The sequence below is a fragment of the Bubalus bubalis genome, chromosome 9, assembly GCF_019923935.1.
Source record: "Bubalus bubalis isolate 160015118507 breed Murrah chromosome 9, NDDB_SH_1, whole genome shotgun sequence".
NCBI lineage: Eukaryota > Metazoa > Chordata > Mammalia > Artiodactyla > Bovidae > Bubalus > Bubalus bubalis.
The window spans coordinates 66,563,805-66,576,436 of NC_059165.1; the positions used below are offsets into that span (position 1 = coordinate 66,563,805).

The 12,632-nt window shown below is 37.6% G+C and overlaps 1 protein-coding gene across 4 annotated transcripts in view; it reads left to right on the forward strand.

Moving 5' to 3' along the window:
- AFF4 (AF4/FMR2 family member 4) overlaps positions 1-12,632 on the forward strand; it is an 85,588-nt gene that overhangs the window by 41,064 nt on the left and 31,892 nt on the right. For all 4 annotated transcript variants that reach the window (XM_025292704.3, XM_025292705.3, XM_025292706.2 and 1 more), the window contains one exon: positions 12,151-12,187. In XM_025292704.3, coding sequence (XP_025148489.1) covers positions 12,151-12,187 — 37 coding nt within the window. The remainder of the gene's footprint in view (positions 1-12,150; positions 12,188-12,632) is intronic.

Sequence of the window (12,632 nt, forward strand, 5' to 3'; positions counted from 1 at the left end):
CCTTACATGCACACTGCTATTTATTATTTTAAGCACCAATCTTTTGAGTAGGAAATAGTATTCTATTTCCTAGATTGCTGGGGAGGTTCATCATCTTTACAGATTTGTCATCCATTTAATGTCTATGTGGATTAATTGGCCTATTTCTTCTGCCCTTTGGGCTATACCTTTTGCCTAATGAGTTTTAGGAAAATTTCTGTTTTTGTTTCATGTTGTTTTGTTTGAATTCTAGATTTGAATAATTTGTTCCACATACTGCAAATGTTTCTCCCACTTAGTGCCCATTTAACTTTTATGGTCTAAAATATTTTGTTTGATGAATAAATTTATCTTTCTCTTGTATAAAGCTTTTACTCTTCAATGTCTTGTTAAAGAAGGTTTTTCCATCTCCAGGATCATAACTTCTCATTTTTCTTTTAATGTGATTGTAGTTTTATTTCCTTTGTTTATATTTAGCACCATTTATTTTTGTGAGTGATACGAGGTAGAGAGAAAACTCTCTGCATGTATGTGTGTCATACGACTCTTTTACTTTTTAAGTCAGCTATGTTTACACATAAAAAATGCACATATAATATACAGCCTGAGTTTTGATAGACATATGCACCTTTATAAGCACCATGTTAATTAAGAATTAGAACATTTCCTTCAACCCACAAAGTTCCCTCAAGTTCCTTTCCAGTCCACCTCACCCCACCACTGGCCCCACACAATTGCTATCTGTTCTATGTCACTATAGGTAAGTTTTGCTTTCTCTTGAATTTCATATAAATGTAATCCATACAATGTATATATATTTTTGGCATATATATTTGCATTCTTCTGCTCAGTATATACTTTTGGAATTCTTCCATGTTCTTGAATGTATCAGTAATGTTTTTCTTTATATTCATAGTTTATTTTTATTTCCATTGTACAAAAATACCAAAATTTATTTATTCATTCACCTGTTGATCAACATTGAGTTGTTTCTAGATTTGACCTATTAAGAATTGAGTATTTATAAACATTGACTAACAATTCTTTGTGTGAACTTGTATTGTCTTTTCTTACGGGTATACTGAGTCATACAGAAAAAAGTAGAATTTCTGGATTGTGTATCAAGGGCGTGCTAAATTGGTTGTACCACACTCCTACCTTATCCACTCCCATTTCCCGGCCGTGTATAATAGTTTCATTTGTTTTCAGTTCAGTTCAGTCGCTCAGTCATGTCCGACTCTTTGCGACCCCGTGGACTGCAGCACGCCAGGCTTGCCTGTCCATCCCCAACTCCCAGAGCTTACTCAAACTCATGTCCATTGAGCCAGTGATGCCATCCAACCATCTCATCTTCTGTCATCCCCTTTTCCTCCCAGCTTCAATCTTTCCCATCATCAGAGTCTTTTCTAGTGAGTCAGTTCTTTGTATCAGGTAGCCAAAGTGTTGAGAGTTTCAGCTTCAGCATCAGTCCTTCCAATGAGTATTCAGGACTGATTTCATTTGTTTTACATCTTACATTTGGTATTGTCATTCTTTTTAGTTTCAACCATTTTATTGGGCATTAGCAGTATCTCATTTGGAGAAGGAAATGGCAACCCACTCCAGTGTTCTTGCCTGGAGAATCCCAGAGACGGGGGAGCCTGGTGGGCTGCCGTCTATGGGGTCACACAGAGTCGGACACGACTGAAGTGACTTAGCAGCAGCAGTATCTCATACTGGTTTTAATTTGTATTTCCCTGATGTCTAATGACACTGAACCTCTTTATGAGCTTATTGGCCATTCTTCTTTTTGAAATATTAGTTCAGATTTTTCACCTTTGCCTTGGGCAGGCGGGGGTGTAGTGATGCCAGAATTGATAGGTTTCTTTTTTCTTTTTTTTCTGATAATGTCTTTGGTCTGATATCAGGATAGTGCTGGCTTCTTAAAAGGAGCAAGGAAATGTTCCCTTCATCTTTATTTTCTGAAATAGTTTGTGAAATATTAACATTAATTCTTCCTTGTGTGTTTATTATAACTCAACAGTGAAGCTAACTGTACCCCTAGTATTCTCGACTGGAAGATTTAAAATTACAAATTAAATTTATTATTTCTTTATTAAATATAAAGCTATTCAAATTTTCTATTTCTTATGTCAGTTTTGGTAATTTTTTTCTTTTCAGTCAGATTTATTGGTCCAGTGTCATTAATAAGCTATGCTTATTCTATAATGTCTGTAAGATCTATAGTAAAGTTCTCTTTCCCCTGCTACTGATTATTTGTAGTTTCTCTTTTTGTTTTCCTTGATCTGTCTAGCTAGTCATTTATCAGTTTTATAGTCGGTTCCAAGAACCATCCTTTAGCTGTTTCAGTTTTCTATTTCTTTGATTTTTGCTTTTATTGTGATTATTTTCTTCTTTCTGCCTATTTTGGGTTTCATTTGCTTTTCTTCTGATTTATGAATTTGGAAGCTTAGATCATAGATTATAAATATTTCTTGTTTTAAGTGTTTAAAACTATCAGTTTCCCTCTAAGCCCTTTTTTAAAATGTATCTCACAAATTGTGATATATTGTGTTTTTATTATCATTCAGTGCAAAATATTTCCCTGATTTCTTCTTTGACTTCTTCTTAGAGCCATGGGTTATTTAGAAGCATGTAGTTTTATTTTCAAGTATCTGAGGATTTTCCAGGGGGGAAATGACAACCTACTCTGGTATTCTTGCCTAGGAAATTTCATGGACAGAGGAGTCTGATGGGCTGCAGTTCAAAGTGATTCAGTTTTATATACATTCATCTTCATATTCTTTTCCATATGGTTTATCATGTGATATTGAATATAGTTCCCTCTGCTATACAGTAGGACCTTGTTGTTTATCCATTCTGTTTATAATAGTTTGTATCTGCTAATCCCAAACTCCCAGTCCATCCCTCCTGCCCCCTCCCCCTTGGCAACCACAATGCTGTTCTTTATGTCTGTGATTTGGTTCCTGTTTCACAGATAAGTTCATTTGTGTCATGCTTTAGCTTTTACATGTAAGTGATATCATATAGTATTTGACAGAGTATTCTTTTTTAAATTTTTATTCATTTGACTGCGTCTGGTCTTAGTTGTGGCACATGGGACCTTTGTTTCAACATGCAGTGCTTGGACTCTCTTAATTGTGGTGAGGGTGGGGGCCTAGTAGTTGCAGCACATGGGCTTAGTTGGCTTAGTTGCCATGCAGCAGGAGGTATCTTAGTTCCCTGAGCAGGAATCGAACCCATGTCCACTGCTTTGCAAGGGGGATTCTGAACCTCTGGACCACCAGGGAAATTTTGAGAATGTATTCTTTATTGGTGACATTTTTAGTTACAAAGATGAGGGCAAGAGAAGGTTGCAGTGGGCTAAAAAGGTATTAAAGGCAGTGATTATATAAACGGAGATTTTATTTTGAGGCACTGTCTGTAGAAGGGAGCAGAGAAATGTGGTGGTGCCAAAAAAAGGTATGATGATATTGCCTGGGGAGTATTTTTTATAAGATGAGGGCATTTTATCATATTTATATGCTGATGAAAGTGATTTTGTTAAAAAGGAAAAGCAAGCGATAAGTGAGAAAGAAAGAAGGTAATCTTAGGAAATCTTCACAAGAGGAATTGAAATTTGTGCCCAAGAGAAGGCAGTGGCACCCCACTCCAGTACTCTTGCCTGGAAAATCCCATGGATGGAGGAGCCTGGTAGGCTGCAGTCCGTGGGGTCACTAAGAGTCGGACATGACTGAGCAACTTTGCTTTCACTTTTCACTTTCATGCATTGGAGAAGGAAATAGCAACCCACTCCAGTGTTCTTGCCTGGAGAATCCCAGGGACGGGGGAGCCTGGTGGGCTGCCGTCTATGGGGTCACACAGAGTCAGACATGACTGAAGTGACTTAGCATAGCATAGCATAGCATAGAGAATATTTGCCTTGGAGCGCAATTAGAACTTCCCAGCTGGCTCAGTGGGTAAAAATTCCACCTGCAATTCAGGAGATCCCTGAGTCAGGACGATGCCCTGGAGGACAGCATGGCGACCAACTCCAGTATTCTTGCCTGGAAAATCCCATGGACAGAGGAGCCTGGTAGGCTATATAGTGTCCATATGCTCACAAAGAGTTTGACACAACTGAAGTGCCTGAGCATGCACACACAGAGCACAATTATGTCATTCTTTTTCACAGGAGGGAAAGCAGAGTGAATGAGTGTGCTTAGGGATAAGTTGGTAGATTTTCCAGTAATAGTTTGAAGTGAACTAAAGCTTTTGACTACCTTTACTCATATTCAACTGTATGTTTTGAACAATCCTTGGCAGTGTTCTTGGTGCTGTAGATATACCACTGAGCCATTTAGATGGTACCAATAGAATAATTTCTGGCATATAATAGATATTCGATAAATGTTGACTGAATTTAGATATATTAATATATACTCAGGTAACTCTGTTTACCTGAGTAAACAATGAAAACAGTAGTAACGGCGAAAGACTTTATTTTCTTGGGCTCCAAAATCACTGCAGATGGTGACTACAGCCATGAAATTGAAAAACGCTTGCTCCTTGGAAGAAAAGCTATGACCAACCTAGACAGCATATTAAAAAGCAGAGACATTATTTTACCAACAAAGGTCCACCTAGTCAAAGCTATGGTTTTCCAGTAGTCATGTATGGGTGAAAGAGTTGGACCATAAAGAAAGCTGAGCACTGAAGAATTGGTGCTTTTGAACTGTGGTGTTGGAGAAGACTCTTGAGAGTCCCTTGGACTGTAGGGATATCCAACCAGTCCATCCTAAAGGAAATCAGTCCTAAATATTCATTGGAAAGACTGATGCTGAAGCGCCAATACTTCAGCCACCTCATGCAAAGAACAGACTCATTAGAAAAGACTCTGATGTGGGAAGGATTGAAGCCAGGGGGAGAAGGGGATGACAGAGGATGAGATGGTTGAATGGCATCACCGACTTGATGGACAGTTTGATCAAGCTTCAGGTGTTGGTGATAGACAGGGAAACCTGGCCTGCTACAGTCCATGGGGTCACAAAGAGTTGGACACGACCAAACTGAACTGAACTGTGTTTCGATTTTTTGTTTTTCTGAAACAGCTCAGTTAGCTACTTACTGATTGTTGCTTTGGCTAGGTTGCTTTTACAGGATTTTGCTTTTTTTTTTTTGGCCCCACCACGTGACATGCTGGATCTTAAGTTCCCTGAACAGGAATCAAACCCTCACATTTTATGATCACATTTTATGTCTGGTATGTGAGGTATCCAAAGAGAAGTTTAGGTCTTTTCAATATGGAAAAGTTGATAGTTATTCTTGTTCATTTGTTCTTCCTAGCTGTGGCATATTGCAGTTTTAAGTGTGCTTTGTTAAGATTATATGGATTGTGTTAACTGATTTTAATTCAGCTAATCTTCACCAATGCACAAATGGCTTTATTAAAAGACATACCTGCAGTGAAACTATCAAAAGAAAATAACACACAAATCCTTTTCTGACCAAACAAGTAAATAGCAAAGTTGAGATTGTCCTTCTCCAAGTATGAGCTCTTTATCTGCCACTGCGTAGTAGAAACAAAGATGCCATAAGCAGAAAAAATAAGAAAAAATCCAGATTATCAGCAGTAATTTGACATGCATTTTTATCATTAATCTTGCTTTTGGTGTATATAGCATATACCTTGAGATAGTAACTGATAAAATGATGAAAGCATCATAATTTGTTAGTGACATTTTGAATTATGTGGTATTCAGTACAACCTTTTGGAGAAGGCGATGGCACCCCACTCCAGTACTCTTGCCTGGAAAATCCCATGGACAGAGGAGCCTGGTAGGCTGTAGTCCATGGGGTCGCGAAGAGTAGGAGACAACTGAGCGACTTCACTTTCACTTTTCACTTTCATGCATTGGAGAAGGAAATGGCAACCCAACTCCAGTGTTCTTGCCTGGAGAATCCCAGGGATGGGGAAGCCTGGTGGGCTGCCGTCTATGGGGTCGCACAGAGTCGGACATGACTGAAGCGACTAAATAGCAGCAGCAGCAGTACAACCTTTAACATAAATCAAGTCTAATAAAATTTTATTAAAAACTTCTTTTGTTGTTTCTCCCAGTGTTGTCCCTTTGATTAAAAACTTGGTCTTTTTATCACAAAGAAAATGACTGAAATCCAGTACAAAGAAAGCACAGAGAAAACAGACTAAAATGCATTCCTTTGTCAGGAAACACTGTTGAAACAGACTTAGAAAGCAAAACTAAAAAGAAAAGAAAGAAAGAAAGCAAAACTAAAGATTTAAGAAACAAGTATTAGAATAAATCATGCAGTGTACAAAGTTAGCTCTATATAGATGAATGAAAGTGTAGGTGCTTCTAGTACTAGTATCAATTTAAGATATTGTTTGCCTCTCTTTTCAGTTAGGTGTGTGTGTGTTAGTCCCTTAGTGGTGTCCGACTCTTTGAGACCCCATGGATTGTAGCCTGCAGGCTCCTCTGTCCATGAATTCTCCAGGCAAGAATACTGTAGTGGGTTGCCGTTTCCTCCTCCAGGGGATCTTCCCGACCCCGGGATCAAACCTGGGTCTTCTGCATTGCAGGCATATTCTTTACCATCTGAGCTACCAGGCTCCTGGTAACTTCAGTTATAAAATACTTGAAAAGCTATTTGTGTGTGTGTACCACTCAAAGAAAGTTATAACAGAGAAAAGTTAAGTCTTAACGTATAGATAATTTCTCCTCCCCGTTCCTTCATGGAGAACTGATGTGGCACTCCCAAATACTTTTTATATTAACCCAGAAGTTCACTGATTATTTGTTTAATGACAATAAGAGTTGGTGCACTTAAAAGTGATTTAGATACATCCCTGGTGGCTCAGACGGTAAAGCATCTACCTGCAATGACCCGGGTTCAGTCCCTGGGTTGGGAAGATCCCCTGGAGAAGGAAATGGCAACCCTCTCCAGTACTCTTGCCTAGAAAATTCCGTGGATGGAGGAGTCTGGTGGGCTACAGTCCATGGGCTTGCAAAGAGTTGGACACAACTGAATGACTTCACTTTCACTTTCCCTTCCTTTCTGTCCCTCCCTCCCTCTTCTCCTTCCCTCCATCCTTCCTTTTTCCCTTTCCCCTCCCTCTCTTTCACATGTAAGTCCCAAATAGATTAGATCTTTTCATAGCATATTTAAAATGATAATAATAAATTAAACCCTCTTCTTAGAATAAAAGTGACGTCCTAACAATGAATGAAAAAGTAACTGCCTCAAGTTAGGAAGGCAGTGTTTTAAAAATAATGTCATCACTATGTATTTCCATTGTTATTTATTTATGGCTGCTCTAGGTCTTTGTTGCTGCACACAGACTTTCTCTAGTTGTGGTGCATGGATTTCTCATTATATTGCTGTGGCTTCTCTTTTTGCGGAGCACAGACTCTAGGGTATAGGGGCTTAAGTTGCATGTGAAATCTTCCTGGACGAAGGATCAAACCTGGGCCACCTGCATTGGCAGGTGGATTCTTAACCACTGAACCACCAGGGAAATCCTGTATTTTTTATTGTTGTTAAAAACTATGATGATTGTCATATGTGCAAGCTTTAAAGACTTGGAAACAGAATTTTCTAACTTCAGTGAGTTTTGAACCCATTTCCTAAAAATACTAAACCATAACCTTTTATTTTCTTGAGAAATTGTTTTGTGTCAGTGACCATTGGAAATCTGTTAGCTAAATTTCAACAGAAACTTTTGCATATTAATCTGCAAGATTGAAATTTTGGTATCATGATTTAGTCAGTATAGCATCTCTTCCATTTGTCTAGCTGTGTCTTTGTGATACCCAGTGGAACAATTATCAAACCAGTTTTAGTGTCAGACTGTACTTTTGTGTGTATGTAAGGAAAGCATTTTTGCCATTGATAAATACAATTTTAAAATTACTCTATTTATCCGAGCCCTTTAAATTTTTAATATTTTGGTCTTACATAATATATACTAGTTAATAATGCAAATGGCAACCCATTTCAATATTCTTGCCTAGAAAATTCCATGGACAGAGACGCTTGACGGGCCACAAAAGTCAGGAGCAACTGAGCACACACATATTTGGGAGATACAAATGCAAAAATGTCTTAGTGGTGGGGAGTACATGATCAAAAAAGCTTGGAGACCAGTATCTTTAAGCTGTGGTCATCTCATATTTGCACCACTGAAGTTATCTCCTGACAAAAATATCTTTACTTCCACTCTAGATTTCTCAAAGCTGTTCTCTACTTAATAGCCAAAGTAATCACAGTATGCAGATGTACTTGGATAATTCTTCAGCGTAGTAAACTGCACACACAAACACACAAATCTTTAATATGGTTATAAAAATCAGCTATGTGATTTAGCCTCTCTGGTCCTGAGTTTAATTTCTTAACCCTCTTCCTTCTATACATTTTCCTCTCATGGGCTGCCTAGAAGTTCTTTATACTAGCTATGCTCCTATTCTTTCTTGCCTTTACACATGCTTTTCTGTCTACCCTGAACACTTATGTTTCTCATCCTTTCCCAGTCTACTTCCTACATATCCTTCAAATTTCATCCTGAGCAGTACCAACTCAGGGAAGCCTTTGCTCATTTTCTTGGTCAGGGGTATATGTGTGTATGTGTATCTGTATGTTTGTTTCTCATGTACACGTGCATGCACACACACATAATAATAATAGAATTGTTATTTTTATATTACTTTATAATACTGTGCAAGCATTTGCCCTTTGTTGTACTTAACACAGTTGCTATTTTATCTTGATTTGCATGAGTAGTTGCAAAAATACTCGTTGATATTAAGTTCCATGAAGACAAAGGCCATGTCAGTTTTTGCTTATTGTGTCTTTCCAGTACTTAGATATGTGAGTGAATGTGTATCAAGGAGTTTGGGTTTCAGCCTTAGGAAAAAGGAAGAGCCATTGTACGCTCTGTGAAAAATAAGGGAGTATTAATGATATATACTAAGACTTGGACTTTAGAAAGGTCAACTAGAGGCTGCAGGAAGATCCATTAGATGACCATTGTAAATGAAGAAAAGTGAGAACCCACGTCTTTGCAGTACAGATGTAGAGGAGAAGGGCTTGCATGTAAGTAGATGGTCTAGACAGAATCCAGTCATATTTGCTTATTTATTTTATAGGTTTTGTGTTTTTTTAGGCCACCTGTGTGGCATATAGGATCTTAATTCCCCAAACAGGGATCAAACTCATGTCCCCTGCATTGGAAACATGGAGTCTTAACCACTGAACAACCAGGGACGTCCCTCCAGTTGCTTTTGGTCACTTAGCTGACTGACTATTGTCAGAGGTGAGAAAAAGGAATCAAGAGACTACTTAAAAGCTTAGGTTATTAAACTGTTAGACCATTTACCAGGTAAATGAGTATAAGACAATTAGTCATTCAAGGCTGGGTAGAGAATTCTTTTCATGTAAAAAAATAAATGTTTTGTTCGTCTGTGCTGGGTCATAGTTGAGACATGCAGGATCTAGTTCCCTGACCAGGGATTGAACCCAGACCCCCTATATTGGGGGCGCAGAGTCCTAGCCACTGGACCACCAGGGAAATCCTTCTTTTCATTTTTAATAAGATTCACAGGAATGACCTCTTGGTCACTGATGTATTTAAAGACTTTTTTAGAATAGCTTTGTTGAGATAGAATTCACATATCATGCAAATCACCCATTCAGAGTATACAGTTAAATGGTTTTGAGCATGTTTATAGATATGTGCAGCCATTATAGCCATGAATTTTAAAACATTTTGGGAAATCTGTGGTGATCCAATGCTTAGGACTCTGCATTTTCACTGACAAGGGCCCGAATTCAATCCCAGGTCTGGGAACTAAGATCCCACAAGCCATGTGGCATGGCCAAAAATAATTTTTTTTTAATGTTTAGAACATTTTTATCACCTCAAAAGGAACCTCCCTACCATTTAGCTATCAACCTTTTTCCTTCTGTTCCCCTCCCAGTCCTACCCAACCAATATGTCCTCTGTATTGATTTCCCCTTTCTGGACATTACATGTAAATGAAATCATATCATATATTGCATATCTCTTGCAACTGGATTCTTTCTCTTTGCATAATGTTCAAGGTTCTTCCATGTTGTAGCATGTATCAGTTCCTTCATTCTTTTTTATGGTCAAATAATAATCCATTGTTTAGAGATATATCATTTTGTTTCTACATTCATCACCTGATGGAGGGCTTCCCTAGTGATGCAGGAGATGCAAGAGGCGCAAGTTTGATCCCTGGGGCAGGAAGATCCCCTGGAGAAGGAAATGGCAACCCATTCCAGTATTCTTGCCTGAAGAATCCCAGGGACAGAGGAGCCTGGTGGGCTGCAATCCACAGAGTCACAAAGAGTCGGACATGACTGTCTAACACAACAACAGCTGATGGAAATTTGGGTTGTTTTGGCCTTTTGGCTACTATGACTAATACTTCTGTAAACCTTTGGGCACAATTTTTTGTGTGGACATGTTTTCATTTCGTTCGGTTATACGTGGGGCAGAATTACTGGATCATGTTGTAACTCTAATGTTTAATTATCTGAGGAACTGCCAGAATGTTTTCCAAAACAGCTAGATGTACCATTTAGTATTTCCCATTAGGCTTTCAGTTTCTCCACATTCTTATCAATACTACGGTTATCTGTCTTTTTGATTCTAGTCATCTTGGTATGAAATGATATCTCATTGTCAATTTGATTTGTATTTCCTCCCAATAACAAATGAAGTCAAACATCTTTTCATATGCTTTCTGGCCACCTTTCTTGGGAAAATGTATAGTCAGATCCTTTTCCCAATTTTTTCATTGGGTTACTTGACTTTCAGCATTGAGTTATAACAGCTTTTTATATATTGTAGATACCAGTCTCTTATCAGATATATGATTTGAAAATATTTTCTCCCCAGTTTGTATGTTGTCTTTTCGCTTTCTTGATGGTATCCTTTGAAGCACAAAAGTTCTTAATTTTTATGAAATCCAATTTATCTATTTCTTTCATGTCGTGTGCTTTTGGTGTCATATATAAGAATTCTTTGCCAAATCCAAGGTTATTAAGATTTGGCACTGCATTTTCTTCTAAGAGTTTGTAGTTTTATCTCTTAGATTTAGCTCTTCAAGCTATTTCAGGTTGTCTGTGGTAAGGAGCCGACTTCATTCCGTATGACTCTTCACTTGTCCTAGCATCTTTTGTTGAAGATTTTCTCTCTGTGTTGGATGGTCTTCACACCCTTGTTGAAAATCAGTTGACAGTTGATGTAGGTTTAAAGTATTTTTAAAAAGCAAAACTATATTTTAGCTTTGATACTGTTTGGATTTCTCTTTCACAGATAATTCTGTCATTCTTAGAAGATTATACTTTTAAGTAAGCTTTTGAAGAGAATAGGGATGTTTGTGTGATCTTAGTGTACTGCAATGTGTACCACAGACTTAACCTAGAAAAATGTACAACTTGCACTTGTGAAATAGCTGTTCTCATCTTGAAAGTTGAGTTTGAAAAGTTTCTTTCCTGGACATTTTGGCTTTCTTTTTACTGATGCTTGCTGAGTGCCAGACACAGTGCTAGTATAGGGCTTACAAAGCAGTATGTAAAATGAGTATGGCAAATCTCTTCCTCAGGTTGTTAATTATAAGATATTGGGAGCAGGGAGGGGGAGTAAAATGACATGGGAATAACTGTGAAGGGGTTACTAGTCCATAATAGTGGTATGTTTTGAGTATATATAATTTGCATAACTATTTTCACTTTAATATATCATTATTAGTATTCTTTAAAAAATAACATTTTCTTAAGACCAAGAATTAAATTACGATATGAGTGCCAAGGATGCTGCTAAAAACAAATGATAAAAGAAAGACTGTTTCATAGATTGGTACTTTTCTGTATTAAGCTCTGGGAAGCTCTACTACTGACCATTGAATTGGTGAAGTTGATCAGATGAATCATTAATTCTTTTGGTGTTTTTTTTTCTTTTATGCATTCTTTTTTTGTTTGTTTTTTGTTTTGTTTTTGCTTTTGCTTTTGTCTTTTATGCATTCTTAGTAACTCAACAGAATCTTCCTTTGAATTAGTTGGAATTGAGTAGTTTAATGTGAAGTATTTTTCTCTAATAAAACTTTTTCTCTTAATGTCACTGTATAATTTTATGTCTCTTTTTCTCAGGAGTCTCAGCAGTCCAGTTTTGGCCCTGGAGAACAAAGTGAGTATTTCTTTTCCTCTTGGTTTTTATATTAAGCTGTTTATTGCACATTCATTTCTCGTGGTCATATCATATGTTTCTTTAATAATTCTTTTGTGTATCTTATCCCAGTATTTATGATCTGATGATTAGTAATGGGTTGAACTGAATCTTAGCTTCAAAAATGAAGAATTATAAATCACTCTGTATCAAAATAAGCTATTTTTATTAAGTATTTGAACTAATAGTTCAGAGCTCATGAGTTCAATTTGATGGCCACCTCATATCCCCAAGAGCCATACTATTCTTTCTGGGTCTTTTTCACTGGGAGGAAAGTCTGATGTCTGCTACAAAATCCCTGTCTACCTCCACTCTCTTGGCCTCTCAGAAGAACTTAAGGGGAAGATAGCTTTGGGGAGTTTCATTGTGGTTCCACGAATTGATGGCTGTATGAATTGGTAGTGGT